Consider the following 16,369-nt stretch of genomic DNA (forward strand, 5'->3'; position numbering starts at 1 on the left):
TCTCGACATAAAAGTTAGATTTTTCGTTTAAATGCCTTTCATTTGGGTAAAGGTCGATGATTGAAAATAATGCTCATTAAATATGAAATTTGAGCTTTGTCTAAATTGTATCCCAAACAATTTTTTTTTTATATTTTAAAATGGAAACTATAATAACATAGGCTGTATCGTAAAAAAAAATAACGAATAGTGTAATTTAAGAAAGGAGAAATGTGAAATTAAGGAAAGAGGACAAATATAATTTAAGAAAGAAAATAAGTTAAGCTGATATATACTGATTTGAAATGTAAAGGAAGGAGAAAAGAGAAATGTAATTTAAATAAGAAAAGAACTTAGATCAATGTGTATTAATTAATCCGCGAATTCAACTATTTCAATTGTACAAATTAAAAGCTGCGCTATTTTGCCATTCAAAGGTTTTTACTTCTAAATTAATAGAGGTGTAAGTCTTTGCAATGAAATCATTCAGGTTATAAAAACATAGACTAACTGCCCACATTTGAGACCATTCTGTGAATAAAAACTATCTATTTGTTTTCAGGTCCTCAAGTCATCATTAAACCACATAAGCTCCGTGGCTGATCTGTATTATGTCGTTGAATCATTGGCTGCCTTCAATCTATCTATACCTGTGGAAAAAATTCGTCCAATCCTGGATAGGCTCCTCAAACAAGATGATTCCGTTCAAAGGTATGCACTTCACCTATTATTTGGAATGGGGGTCAATGGTGGTGACTTTGTAAGCTTCGTCAGATTATACCTTGCTCCAAATAGGTATCTGAAGGTACTTGGGGAAGGTAGACGGATGGTTATGCAAAAGCATAGGATGGCTTGCCCCCAACTCCCCATTGTGCGCCGCTCCCCATAGCGTGCCGCATCCTTTAATTTACTGATTCACCTACTACAGCTCCTCTTGTCGCTATTTTTTGTAACTAGAAAAGCAAAGAAGCCAAAAATAATCTGCTTCTTATTGAAAAAAAAATTGGCTGAAGAAAAAAAGTGTGACTAGATGGTCATAGTGAAAATAAATTATTACATATTTAAAAATAAGTTAGCTAAAAAAAATACAGACACTGTGGTTTTTTATGGTACTTGTTATTTACCAAGCGACATATAGCGATCGCAAATTCTGTCTGTCTGTCTGTCCCAGTTTTGCTAGTTTAGGCACTTCCAGATAAGCTAGGACGATGAAATTTGGCAGGCGTATCAGGTACTACTACTACTAATAACTCACTGCAGCACCAAGCCTGAGGCCAACACAGCTACGCACGCTCCTCCTCCAACCTAATCTATTTAAAGCCTCCCTCTTTACACCCTCCCAGGAAGTTCCCATTTCCTTTAAATCTTTATTTATGAAATCCTCCCAACCCAGACAAGGACGACTTGCTTTCCGTGTAGCCCCAGACGGTTGGCCAAAAAGGACAATCTTCAGTAATCTGTCCTCCTTCATTCGTAGAACGTGGCCTAGCCATCTCAACCTTTCTTTCATTATAGCCCCAGAAAGCGGAATTGAACCACACTTTTCGTACAACCTACTGTTTGAAATACGGTCAGTCAGCCGGGTACCCAGAACAATCCGTAGGCAATTTCTCTGGAAAACATCTAGTAAATTTTCATCTGGTTTTCGGAGTGCCCATGCTTCAGAGCCATATTTGACCACTGTCATCACTGTAGCTTCCATTATTCTAATCTTGGTTTGTAGACTTATCTTTCTATTCTTCCAAAAAATTTTTAACTGTGAAAAAACACCCTGAGCCTTAGCTATTCTACTTTTAACATCTTCACTGCTCCCACCATCTTTACTAATAATACTACCAAGGTAACTGAAACTCCCAACCTGATCAATCTTTTCGTTACCTAATGTCACCTGTTCATCTTCACTTATTCCTAGCCTTAGTGACTTAGTCTTCTGAACATTAATTTTCAAGCCTATTTTAGCACCCTGAACTCGTAAAACCTCTAAAAATTCATTCATTTTGCTCAAACTTTCATCTAATATGCTTAAATTATCAGCATAATCTAAGTCCAGGAGCGTTCTTCCTCCCCATTTGATTCCATAGTATCCAATTGCCTTTCCTGTGCTCCTTAAGACGAAGTCCATCAAAATGATCCATATAAAGGGGGATAGAACACAACCCTGCTTAACTCCTGATTTAATACAAAACCAGTTGCTAACATCATTTCCTACCTTAACCGCAGCAGTATTATTCTCGTACATAGCGCAAATCACTTTATTGTATTTTTCTGGTATACCTTATAATGATAAGACCTTTGTTAACGCTCTTCTATCAACAGAATCGAAAGCTTGCTCATAATCGATAAAACTGAGGACCAAAGGTGTTTGACAACGATGGGACTTCTCAATTATTAACCTAAGAGTGAAAACATGGTCGACACATCCTCTACCTTTTGTAAAACCGTATTGTTCTTCCCTTAAAACTTTGTCTACAGCATGTCTCAGTCTAAAAAGCATCATATTACTCAGTAATTTGCTACCTACAGAGACCAGACTAATGCCTCGATAATTACGACACTCACTCTTGTCACCTTTCTTATACAGTGGTTTAATTAAGGTTTCCCTAAAATCATTGGGTACTTCCCCTTTTTCAAAAATCATGTTCATAATCTTCTGTAGCTTATTCCTAACCTCAGAGCCACCATATTTAAGAAACTCATTAATCATAGTATCAGCACCTGGGGCCTTATTATTTTTTAATCCTTTTAGTACTGTCGCTAATTCTTCCTCACTAAAAAAATCTTCCTTCACATCCAAGGTATCACAAACTTTTTCATTTTCATCTATATCTTTTCCTGCAACTGTATCTCGGTCTAGCACATTCTCAAAATGTTCCACCCATCTTTCTTTGACTTTTTCCTTATCACTAATTGTGGCCCCATTTCTATCTTTAACTGGGACTAGTCCGGATCCAGACCAGATTAAGTTAAAAATAATCGTTTTCCCGATTTCTCCACCTGGGGGACGGTTAATTCGGAAAAATTTAGAAAAAATCTTGGAAAACGTGAAAATTGAGGTATCTTTATCTTACGAATGGGTGATCGGATCTTAATGAAACTTTATATATAGAAAGATCTCATGTCTCAGATGCTCCATTTTCAATTTGGGGTGGATCTGGGGACATAGGGGTTGGAAGGGGGGGGGAGACAGAAATCTTGGAAACCGGAATTATTGGAAAACGCTTAGAGTGGAGAGATCGGGATGAAACTTGATGGGAAGAGTAAGTACAAGTTTTAGATACGTGGTTGACATATTTGGAACGGATCCGCTCCTATTGGGGGAGTTGGGGGAATTTCTAGTGCTTTGGCTAGTTCGGTGCTTCTGGACGTGCTAAGATGATGAAAATTGGTAGGCATGTCAGGGACAAATTGACTTGATAACAGTTGTTTTCCTCGGTTCAACCATCTGGGGGGCTGGAGGGAGATGAAAAGTTAGAAAAAATGAGCTATTTTTAACTTACGAATGGGTGATCGGATCTAAATAAAATTTGATATTTAGAAGGACCTCGTGTCTCAGAGCTCTTATTTTAAATCCCGACCGGCATTAAGCCTCTGATTTTCCTTTTAAATCATTCTATTAATTCTTAGAAATTTATTAGAGCTCATTCCATACGAGCTCTTGGCTCTTCCGACCTCGTCACAAGGGCCATATGAGCTCTTAGCTCTTGTTTTTTGTGCACCTATATCACTGTATTTATACCCAAAGCGTCATTACATATATGTGAGAAATGTGAGGACAGATTAAACATAGTTGGTAAAAGAAGTGAAAGAAGGAATAGGTTTTTTAACGCGCTGAGATAGCATCACTATTGGAGCTCATAGGCTGAATATGAGGTAGAAGGAGAGAGTAAAACTTAAAAAGTGCATTTATAGGTCCTAGGTTTTTTCATGAAATAAGGCTTTGTTGCATACAAAGGGCGTATCCCAAAGCTTCCCCATTCTAGGACACATTTCAGAATTGCTGACTCTTTGTTGTCAGCTTGTATTTAGGATTTTTCTCTGGTGGATATTTTTGACATAAAGAATCCGCTTATGGAGTTACTGGCTCATTTTCCAGCACTCGCTTGGATAAAGGAGTAAGGAGAGTGTGTCACTATTGAAGAGATGTAACTTCAATCATAGTAAATGCTTGTTTTTCCTCCAAATGGACTTTAACCTATTGAAAGCTCTAGTTGACTACCCATTTCTGTGTTTTATCTTGGTCATTATTTGCCATTACAATCAGCTCAGCTACCCAGGTACTTGAACTCCTTGACCTGCTCTAAATTCATGTTCTTGCCATGGAGAAAAAATGGTGAATTTGTTTTGGACATGCCCTTTGATTGTCTACATTAATGGTCATTAGACGTTCTCTGCATTTTCTATGGTTACATGAAGTAGCTGCTCCAACCTCTGTTTATATTCTTCTAGCAAGACTACGTCATTAACAAAGTCAGAAAGCCACAACATTTTCTGACTTGAAAAGACAATCTGAATCGGTCACGACTTAGGGAAAATTCATATAGAGCCTTAATTTTGGAGGAATCATTTTTCATATAAATGGCGTCACATGGGAGATCGCACCGAACCTATGGTCCTATAGAATCGGAGATGGCTCATTCGTAATATCATGTGAAAGTCCCATTAAAATAAATTTGAATAAATCAGGATAACTTAGGAGAAACTGGAGAAGAAAATTTTCAGTTGATGATTCTGAATTGAACTTATATATTGTCAAGCTACTAAAACAAAAAGATATAGAAAGAAAAATTGTCGCCTTTGTAATACGTTTTGAACTAATTTGAAAAGAGCACTATGAGAGAAACAAGGAAGCTGTCAAATCAAGGGTTTAAAAAAATTAATTAAATGAGTAACAATTGTGTATACATATTTATTTATTTATTTATTATTAGGGATAGCGGTAAGCATCAATGCTTGTCGCAAAAACATAAAAACATCAAAATCATAATACTAATCTAAAGTAAATTGGCAACGTCAAACTAAACAGCAAAAACTTCTAAATAACACGACACTACACAACAAAAGCGTCTAAATAAAAAGGCGTATTTACTAATGCACTCTTAAAAATTCGAACAATCTCTGTCTCGACAACCTCCAAAGAAACCATTCCATGGTCCGGCAACTCTACTAACGAAAGATAATTGACCAATTTTTTTCAGTGGTTTTGGGGATATAATTTATAATCATGCTGACGAGTAGAGTGATAATGGGTAAATTTAAAAAATAAATTTGGATCAACATCATCCACTCCTTTAATTATACGAAACACATTTACAAGGTCATTGCGACGTCTACGAAACTTCAACGACGGGAGTTGAAGCCTAGAAAGTCTCTGCGGATAGGAAAGGCGCTGAAGGTATGGGACCAATCTAGTGGCCCTTCTCTGAATCTTTTCTATCCTATGCTCATCCGTTAGACTTAATGGAAACCAAACAGAAGTATTATACTCAAGAAGAGGGCGGACCATTGATTTGTATAGTAGTAAGAAATTACGAAGGTTAAACCTACTAAAGCTTCTCCTTATAGACGATAAACGATAATTTGCATTCTTTACAATTTCCGAAACATGCTTATCAAATTTCAGTTTGGGTATCAAAGTAAACGAAAAGGTCACGCACTATTTCGTTAGAAGGGATTCGTATGCCAGACAGCTGGTAAGTATGCACAGGTGGGAGTTTACGAGCATAGTGTAGAACAACACACTTAGAAGGGTTTATGAACATGGAATTAGATTCGTACCAATAAGTTAGAGAGTCAAGATCCTCCTGTAAAAGTTGCACATCATTTTGGTCTCGTACTGGTAGATAAAGTTTTACATAATCCGCGAACATCTTGGCAGTAGAATGCTGAACAGAGGAAGGCAGATCACAATAAATAAACAAAATAAAATTGGACCCAGGCATCTACCCTGGGGGACTCCGCTTAACACATCAATTGAGGATGAAATAGCTTCACCAACAACAACCTGCTGAGTATAATCAGCAATAAATGCAATGTTTTTTTTTTCCCAATTTATAAGCTGCACATTTTTTAAAAAGGGTGGGTATTGCGACTTTGTCGAATGCCTTCGAGAAGTCGATGTAAATGCAGTCAAAGGGTATAGCTAAATCGGCAAAACGTTGAAAGTCCAAAATAACCTCAAGAAGCTGAGTATTACAAGACCTATTTTTTCGACATGCTGAGCAGGATTCCAAAGATGATTTCCGTCAAAATACTTTTGAACGCGTGAAACAATCAACTTTTCCATCACTCGGCAAAAAATAGACGTAACTGAAATTGGCCGATAGTTTTTAAAATCTGACCTGGAGCCACTTTTGTGAAGTGGCTTTACCAAGGCCTTCTTCCACCCTGACGGACACAGTCCATGCGCCAAAGATAAGTTAAATATATAGGTAAGTTGTTCTGCAGTTTCATGAGCAATTTGTCTTATCATTATGTTCGCTTTAGACGTATCCAATTTTATAAGAATAGTATAAACTTCAGTCAATAAGAAATCTGAATCATCAAATGGAGCAAGAATGTCCGACGACGCAATCGACTCTACTTGAGATGCAAAATTAGCTTCATTTGAATGAATTGGCTGTGTTTTAACAAGAACTGAAGAAAAAATTTGGTTAAAAATAAGAGCCTTCTCAGAATCACTATCAATCTTTTGGTGTGTATCCTGAGGTGTGAACGTAGATGTAGGTGCAAAGTTAGGCTTATTCCTATTTACATATTTCCAAAATATTTTAGGTGATGCGGTGTTTGAGTGAATAATACGCGACTTAAGCTCTTCACTATTAGCCCTAAGAAGCCGAGTGACCTTGTTTCTCGCTAGTGAATACGCATGCTATTCACCTAAATCCCCTTGGAACTGAGTATCCAAATGCCCTTGTCTGAATACTTTACTATGTCGTGACTCAATATAAGATCGCCAAAGACTATTTTTTTCACGTATTGCTTGGAGTATGTGTCTCGGAAGTTTAGGATTATTTCTGCGACCGGAAAAATTCTTCACCAAAGGAACAAATTTATCCCTACATTCCCTCAACACACTTTTTCTTTACAAATTCAAACGCGGTGTCCGGAGAAACATGATTATTTTTTAGTTCATACATGATATTAACAGACGAAATAAATTGTCGCATTGATTCATAATCGGCTTTAGCATGATCATGCCGATAAAACTCAAAACCTCTCTGTTGAGCATCAATATTCATGTAAATATCTAACACAACATGATCACTTTTACCTAAAGGCGGACGGAAATCTATACTCAAAATATCATCGATTGACTTGGTAATAACGAGATCTAAAATCGATGGAATAGCATCATTCCTGGCTCGAGTTGGCCTATCAATATGTTGGTATAAGTACAGATCATCCAATCTATCTAAAAATTGCTGCTCATACGATGAAGTGGACAAACTTGTACTATGCGCACTCCAATCTATCAAAGGTAAATTGAAGTCACCTAGAATAAGGAACTTTGAACTACGACCAACAAGACGAGAAATACACGCTAGAATATTGGTATTATTAACTGGACTCGATAAATTCTCTGTAGGACTACGATAAAAGCTGCAATACACATGTAAGTACTATGATAAGGCAATTTAATATCAACCAAAAGACACTCCGACACTGAGTCTACTAATGAATCAACAACCACAGAAAACTTCATAGAACAATGAATATAAATGCAAATCCCTCTTTTAGCTGAATTATTAGATACTAAATTATATTGTGGTTGCGGCTGAAAATAAATAGACGGGTCACTGAAATGTTTTGGTAAAGCTTCGGTAACAACAACTAAATATGGTTTACGCTGCTTTATTAGCTCACTAAACTCTTCCCATTTAGATGACAGGCAGTCTGCATTTGTACATGTCACCAAAAATTTATCACTCAGACACTTCAACTTTTTTAGGGAGTCACTCTTCGATGCTCGCGTAGCTATTTGGGGTTTCACGAAAAGAGTTATTATTCACGAGGGTTAGTCCGTTTTTGCTACGTTTTATTTATAAAACGTTCGATTTCAGCTCGTATTTCAGGGCATCGTACTTCTTTTTTTCCATCACTCCAATGGTAGTACAATCATGAGAGACTTCGAACAAGGGGTATGTAGCTTTGATACTAGCAGTCTCGGACATCAGAAAGAAACAAGCTGTATCTCGTTCTACCGTTGACTTAAACATCTACTTAATAGACCTGATCTTACCAGGCGTTTGTTTACCAAGTCTAACAAAGTAGCTACATTTCGCAGGGCAAAGTACAAGTAGCTTGTCGTTGAAAAATTTGCAATCGGTTTCGTTTTGTTGTCTACGAGATGACAAAGTAGTGTCTTCAGCTAAACCAAACACGATCAGGTTTTTTTGTTTTTCCACAAAATCTGACACATAAAATGAACTTAAGTTCGAGCTACTGACACTGATTTCCTCGTCCTTTTTCACAAATTTTTCAGTTATGGTTTTTTCCAAGCTCTGACACTTCCTCCTATTAGGTTCTCGGTAAAATACAGGACGTCGGAAAGTTTGCATTTATTTTTCCTGTCATTCTCGATTTCAGCTACTTTCCATTGGATAGGCTCTAATAAACCGCAAAACTCATCCTCCATCGCCTTAAATGACGTTTGAATTTCACCCCTCAAAATATCTTTAATTTCTGCTGATGTCAGCCCTTGGTTGATCGTGTTTTTCTTTTGTTTAAATACGGGGCAGAACCAAAGTGACCCGAGCCTCCGAGTCATTTTTGCGAATAAGTTGTATTCCGGCTCTGTCATTTCCAAGCGTACGATGCATACCCAGGATTCGCATGAGTCGCAAAGCAATGCAAAATCGTCATCTTGCAATTTGGAGTCACAACCTTTGCACTCATCAACACCTTTTTTGGGCGAATGTCTTGGTCTTTTTTGGGCAACTGAGTTAGACGATCCTTTATTTTTCTCCCTAACTCTACCGTTCTAATAGTGACAACAGTGCGAGCTCGCTAATTTTGAAACCAAGCGTGCACTTGGGCTAATTAAAACAAGGTCAAACAAAAAAGTCCTTAAATAACGAGATTGACCTTAAAAATGCGAGTTAGGGTAATACACCACTCTATAGGGTCACTTATTTGCAAAGCAGGTAAGCAGATTGATACTTATTTCCTCTGATTTTTGAAGATTTTTGGATTTCACTAGTTAAGATAAGAAAACAGCGTTGCCAATCAATACATATTCAATATATATTTACATATATGTAAATATTTTCCAAAACGGCTCGATAATTCTTTCTGAATATTGTTACATTAACATTTTCTGGCGTGAAATAGCATCTAGATAGGTCACGACTTTGCGAAAACTCAGTCGTTGTTTTTTCCAGGGGTATCGTGTCACATTTATGGTCCTGTAAGATCCAGATAGGGCCCATTTATGACATCATGCGAAAATTACATTAAAATAAATTTACTTAAATCAGAGAAAGTACAAAATAATTTTTTCAGTCAGTCGTTCTGAATTGAATTTATAAAGTGTAAATCAACTGAAACACGAAGAAATAGAAATAAAAATTATTTATTATTTATTTAAGAATTAGCGACGCTTCTTGACTACTATGGTCCCTGCGTCGGCCCTGCAGTGCATTCCTGCAGCGTGATTCGATCTCTGGGTCCCGTATTACCAAGCTAAGGTCAAATCCACTGCGCCACCACAGGACTGAAATAAAAATTTTCATCTATGAAATCAGTTTTGAATTAATATGTTAGAAATATGAAGTTTAACTTGCAGTTTGGATTGAGAGTACTATGAGAAAAACAAGAACGCTATCTAACTAAGAGTAAAAAAAACGATAATGAAGAACAATGGAATATGTGGTTTGAAGACATGTCATAATGAATCACAAATGAAATAATACACAACGAAACTTGTGGTTATAAGACAAGTGACAGAGAGAGTCACAACGAAACTTGTGGTTATAAGACAAGTGACAGAGAGAGTCACAACGAATCGCAAACGAAAACGATGCGGAACAAAAATTTTTGTTAAAAAGACCACGTGTTGATTCTGAACATGAGGCATTTACATAGTATACTCTGGAACTGGGAAATAAAAACCTCCCAAAAAAGTAACTTCGATGAAAACGAATCACCTGAGAATATGATTTCTAGTGGTAATTTAATTGAAGAAGTATTTGAAAATTGTCTTGCAAATGAAAATTTTGACATATATTGGAAAAAAGGAACGCGTTATTTTAGCGTCGCTGAACGAAAGAGTAAACATAGCTAATATACGTTCCTAAACACAATTTTGATCCAAATAGAAGATTTAATCAGAGGCTTATTTTTCAACCCTTATTTTACAACTTGCAGGCTTTAAAAATACTGAATTTATTTTTACAAATTTTGTATCTAATATTAGAAAGAATTATTTTGTCAGTGCTATACAAAATCCTTCATTTTGCCTGAGATAGATTTTGTAATGCACTACAATGTAATCTCATTCTGTATTGATTTGACGATTGTTCTTCTCTTGCATTCTCCCTTTTACCACCCCCTTCTCGATGTTAGAGTATTTATACAATCATTTCCCTTTTTTAGTCTGGGCTACGCTTTTCATATTGCTTCCAATTTCCCTGGAAATATTGAACAATATTATGACCGTATAGAAGATGTCGTAGTTCAAGCAGACACGGTTGACAACAAGTATGTTCAGTTTGAAGGAGGACTATCTGTTACAAGTATGTGATTTCTGTTTACATATGTCTGCCTTAATTTTTGCCTTTTTGTAACGTCGCTATTTTTTGTTGCTTTTCTGTTTATGTTATTGTTGTTTGAGTATAGTTCCGTTTTTGTTAAAGTGGCGTGTTTTGTTGTTTCTTGTTGTGGCTCTATGTCTACTCAATGTTTCTTCTATTTTCTTGACTTTGACTTTCTTGACTTAACGCTCTTTCTCAGCAGGGTCCTCAGCGTAGAGAGAACTGGTTTACAGCGCCATCAGTCTTCTCCATGTAGCCCTGTCCAGGGCTAAGGATGGGGCCTCACATGGGTTAATTTTGCGGCTGAGCAGGCGTTAAATTCTATTTTCCCTTATTTTAAATTTTTTTCAGCTCTGGTACTCAATGGTATTTTTGAAATCTCCACGAAGCTGGGCAGAAAGCCAGATTTGAATGCTGAGCAAGTGGTTGGCTTTGGAGAGTACCTGGTTAGTCGAAAGACGGTGCGACAAGCCAAAAGTATCGCCAATCTCCTAACATCATTGGAGTACCTTACCACAAATCAGGTATGTACTATCTTCTGGACATGCACTCTGAAAGGGTGTAATGAAGAGCCTACATGTGATACACAATTGTCCGACAATCCCGATTTCAGTCAAAAATATACAGCATATGGTATGTGTAGTGTATCTACCCCCTAATCTCTCCTCTTATCGCAGAAATATGCTAATTGGTAACATTAAAGATTACTTATGCTTACTTGCATAGTAAGAGTGAGGGTGGGGTTGGGGTATCCCTATAAAAAGTGTTTATTCGAAGAACTCATTGAAAAGCACGAAAGGGATGACCATAAAATTAATTTTAACATTTCAGTGGGAGAAATCCCCTCGAGAAATTCTTGAAGCTGTACATTTTTTTAGGGATGATTTTCATCTTTCTTGAAGTATTGCTGTACCATCATTGAAATTGAACTTTATTTTGTTCCTTCCTCATTTATATTGTTGTTTTATAGTGACTCTGCTATGGTTATTGCATTAAAAATCACCATTCCTTTAAATCCGTGATTGTTGCTAACTGGCCTTGCCTGTCATTGTTAAAAACAAAATGTTAGAATGATTTAAATTGTTCGTCTTAAAAGCTAGGAATTTGACTTGCTGTAACAAGAAAGTCATATCTATCTGATATTGGAATCTGTTAAGTTTTCAAGAGAGAGAGAGAGAGAGAGAGAGAGAGAGAGAGAGAGAGAGAGAGAGAGAGAGAGAGAGAGAGAGAGAGAGAGAGAGAGAGAGAGAGAGAGAGAGAGAGAGAGAGAGAGAGAGAGAGAGAGAGAGAGAGAGAGAGAGAGAGAGAGAGAGAGAGAGAGAGAGAGAGATCGGTATATTTAAAAACTATTGTAGAAGTGTGTGTTTAATTAATGAGACAGCGGCCCAGCAATATGGACCTTAAAATCTTATCACGGAATTTACAATCAATGAAGAAAGAGAAGAAAGATCTTGTAATTGATTTTTGCCATAAAAACTGTATTGATGTCTTATGTCTCCAAGAAAATTGACTAAAACCCTTTATAAATATGAGTTTCCATGGCTACAACATTCTGAGGAAAGACAGCATTGAAACGGGAAGAGGTGGGGTGTTGATAGATATTAGTAAAAAATAAAACTGCATCGATTTAGGTGACAATTATGGTGAGACTGTTAAAATATTTGGATGTAAGGTCCATTTGGGAAACGGTAAAATACTTAATGTTATAAATGTTATACAGCTCGAATGGGAACAATAAAGACATTGGCGGCACAATAAATGAACTGCCTCATAAAATACCAAATATAGCACAGGCTGTTGTAATTGGAGATTTTAATGCCGATAGTAAAGTCTGGTGTAATTGGGATTTTTTGAATGCTTGTAGTAGAAGCTTCGAAGATATGTTACTGGAAAATAATATATGGTTAATGATACAAAAAGGGCTTCCAACCGAGAAAATCCTATCACAGGAGTTTCCACCGTTATAGACTTGACCTTCAATAGTCCAGATCTAGCAGCATCAGCAACTATGTCAACTTTTGTAAATACAGCTTTATTTAGTGATCATGTCCCCTTTGTATTAAATCGTTGTGATCGTCTATTTGAGATTTATGATAATATTGAGACAAACAAGATTGCTAAGTTTCAAATCAAGGAAGCAGATTAGAGAAAGTTTCAAGAACTGCTTGAAGAAAAATGTATTGTGGCTGTAGTAGAAATGGAGCAATATGTTAATGGCAAATTGAAGGTTTTCCAGAATAGCATAATTAAAGCAGCAAAGAAAGCTGTCCCACTGAAGGCTGAATATAAGGGACAAAGGAATTCATGTATTTGGTGGAACAAAGATTGTGGTACAGCTAAAAAGAAATATCTAAGAAAGAAAAATGAGTATGAACATGTATCAACAATATGTAACTATATTGAGGTGAAAAGAGCTTATACCGCATTTATGAGAGCAATTTCACAAGCCAAGAAACAGAGCTGGGAAGAGTTTATTGAAAATTCGAACTTCTGTAAACCAGTACTAAGGTCTACGGTTTCATTAAACAATTCTAAAGTAACCCCCCACCCAGGAACTCCAACCCCCTCTAGTGTACATAAATCAGTTAGGCTTACTAGTGACAGATCAAGATAAAGCTAATTCAAGTGCCCATTATCTAAATAAGAATATATGAAATAATTATCCAAATGCTATAGAAGTTGCCAGAATGACAGCTAAAATCGAAAGAATGGGAAATCAGGATTTGCAAAGTCAACCCTTGCAGTCAACCCTTTACCAATTCTAAAATTGGCAGTGTGATAAGAAATGCCCCTGTAACTTCACCAGGGTAAGATATGATTTATCCATAGTTTGTTCAAGCTTTGCCAAAGCAGTGGATTATGGTGTTGCGTGCCATCATCGATTTGGCTTGAAATGATGGATATTTTCCAAGTGCATGGAAAAGAGGCCAATCAATTATGCTCCCAAAACCAGGAAAGGACAATTCAAAACTGGAAGACCATCGGTTCATAACTTTACTTCCAGTTTTAGGGAAAGTATATGAACGACTTGTTAAGAAAAAACTTAATTGAGAAGTAGAAAAAGGGGTGACCTTAAAGATCTACAATGCGGCTTCAGAAAAACAAAAGTACCATAGAAAATTTGCTGTACTTAAAAAAGAATGCTTTATATGCTCTCCAGAATGGACTTTTAATGATTGCAATTTTCCTTGACGTCAAGAGCGCAAAGCTCTTTGGATTTTTACAAAGCTATTTGGGCCAGATTTCTTCTTTTTCTTTTTTACTGATTGACCCTATTTCAGTTCAGAACCACCATATGGACTGTTTCCTATTAGTCCCGTTTTGATCACCACCATTACCAACCTCGGTGAAAATCAAATGGCATTTGTGAAATATGTAATTACTGTGTTTTGCTTTTCATAATCTTAAGCTTGGGTAATCACCGGCGACCTCACATCTCATGCTAGTTAGAGCGTATTTTAGAATATTTACTGTCGGGGATTTGTTTTGGTTTAGTTCACGGACTAAGTCTTAGTCTTAGTTTTCATAAATAAGCCTATTATATTTATTTCTTTTCAGTATTTTATCCCTTTGGTTTTATCAGTATCTTCGCAACCAGTCATATCTTCTGAAAATCGCAACCTCTTAGTCCGTGTTTGCGATTTACTTGGCAATGAAATTCAGGTGTCGAAAGTCAAAGCAAATAGTATCGTATCTACTGATGATAAAGTGGAAGTGAAGAAGGACATTGCTCTCTCTGCAGAAGGGTGAGGACCTCCTGCCTTTTTAAAAGAATCATTTGTGGCTCTTTATGCATTTACTACATGAAGACATTAAAAACTGATAAAAATAAAAATAAAATGAGAACTTAAGGCTAATAAGTAGTGTGCCATCAAAATTGTATTTATTTCTTCCTTTCTTATCCCTGGGCCACTTTGAATTGAAAGGCCGGTCTTAGAAACTTGGAAGGGCACAAAAATGCAATCATCACAAACTCTGATTCATGCCAGAAACTTCCTTTTTTTTGGATTATCTAGGAAGAGTTAGCTAAATTCTATTTTAGTTTTGCTCAATCAACAAAATGTAAAATTCAATTAGCAAAAAACCTAAGTTATAATTATTTGTTTTTATTTTACTAACCTGTTTTTTATTTAATTTTTTTTTACTTTATTGAAATTTTTCTGTTTATACGAAGTAAAAATGAGCCAGCAGAGAGAATCAAAACTCCTCTCTATGGCTAAAAAATGCAATAAAAAAGTTAAATTATGTTAAAAGTGGGATACAGAAAATTTCATAATTATACCTGCGCTATTCAATGGCGGAAAAAATAGAGTCTGGCAGATCTAGTAGGCCCCAATGCATAAAAAAGAAAGTCAGACGAAAAAAAGAATAATATTAATAGAAGATAAGACCAACAGTTTTCAGACAAAAAAAAAATTGTTGGCTCTTTCAACTTAACAGGCCAGGAAGTCCCGCTAATGGAGACAAATTATGATTCTCTCAGACCCTAGTTAACGAAATATAAAATTTTTTCTTTGCAGTTCTCCTAGAAATAGTTATAGTATATAGTTATAATAGAAAAAATAAGTATTTAGCTTCTTTTTTTTCAATATCACCTACTGATATCTGTGGCAACACAAGAATGTAAGGAAGGATTTAGGATTTTTTTTATATGAACAAACAAAAAAATAATATATTTTTCCAAATATTGGGAAAGTATGTTCCTCCTCCCCCTCAAGTGGTCCCCTGACAAGTTTAGAGGTTGAATGGTCTATTTAATGCTGGGATGTTCATAGCAAAAGTCAGGTGATTCTATTAACGGCAAAAACAAGCAAGCTTGCCAACCTCAAATAAAGATTACGTTGTTGATAAAATAACATAATTAAAATAAGAAATCCCAATATCTATCATAAAATAGCCTTTTCTGTTTACTAAATGCGGTATTTCAGTAATAATGATCATTTTTTTTCCCTCTCTTCTATTCTCTCTTGCTTTCAATTACAAAAAACTGGGCTAGTTTGTCATTAATCTGGCACATACGGAAATAAAGTTTCGTCAACTGGACTTCAAAGTGTTAAATTTCTGCAATTTTTAGTAGCCTTTATAGTAGTAACAGCAGTTATAGTAGTAACAGTGTGCGTAGTGCTGCCTGGTAGTTCAAGTTCCCCCTCCACACGCCCTGAAAATTTCAACTTAATACTGGAAACTATTCCTGAGATGTCACGGACGCTCCCTTTTGACAACCTGCATGCACATAATGTGGTTAGATTAGGTCAGCATTCCCTGTAAATTTCACCTTCATACCCTTATGCCTAGTGGTGGTAGTAGTAATAGCAATAGAAGTAGTAGTACAATTAGTATGCAAGTAGTACCTTTTGGTTAGTTGAACATCCTGCTCAAACTATCCTGAAGGCTTAAATATTGTTACGGCGCCCTTTTGACAACCTCCATGCATATTGTATATTTTGATTTAGTTCAACATCCCACTCAACACATTTAACATTTTCACCATAACACTTTTAGCTATAGGGTTATTAGTTGTAGCAGTAGTAGTTATAGCATTAGTTGTAGTACTATGCGCATAGTGCCTTTTACTCTAAACCGTTCCTGAAATATTGCTGTATCTGAGGTATTGTACTTTGATTTAGATTAACATTTAC

The 16,369-nt window shown here is 36.2% G+C and overlaps 1 protein-coding gene across 1 annotated transcript in view; it reads left to right on the forward strand.

Moving 5' to 3' along the window:
• Positions 1 to 16,369, forward strand: part of LOC136031208 (dolichyl-diphosphooligosaccharide--protein glycosyltransferase subunit 2-like) — a 57,979-nt gene that overhangs the window by 21,930 nt on the left and 19,680 nt on the right. The window contains exons 3-6 of the mRNA XM_065710576.1: positions 542 to 690; positions 10,573 to 10,712; positions 11,082 to 11,254; positions 14,289 to 14,476. Of these exons, the coding sequence (XP_065566648.1) occupies positions 542 to 690; positions 10,573 to 10,712; positions 11,082 to 11,254; positions 14,289 to 14,476 (650 nt within the window). The remainder of the gene's footprint in view (positions 1 to 541; positions 691 to 10,572; positions 10,713 to 11,081; positions 11,255 to 14,288; positions 14,477 to 16,369) is intronic.

The sequence above is a fragment of the Artemia franciscana genome, chromosome 9 (assembly GCF_032884065.1).
Source record: "Artemia franciscana chromosome 9, ASM3288406v1, whole genome shotgun sequence".
Lineage (NCBI taxonomy): Eukaryota > Metazoa > Arthropoda > Branchiopoda > Anostraca > Artemiidae > Artemia > Artemia franciscana.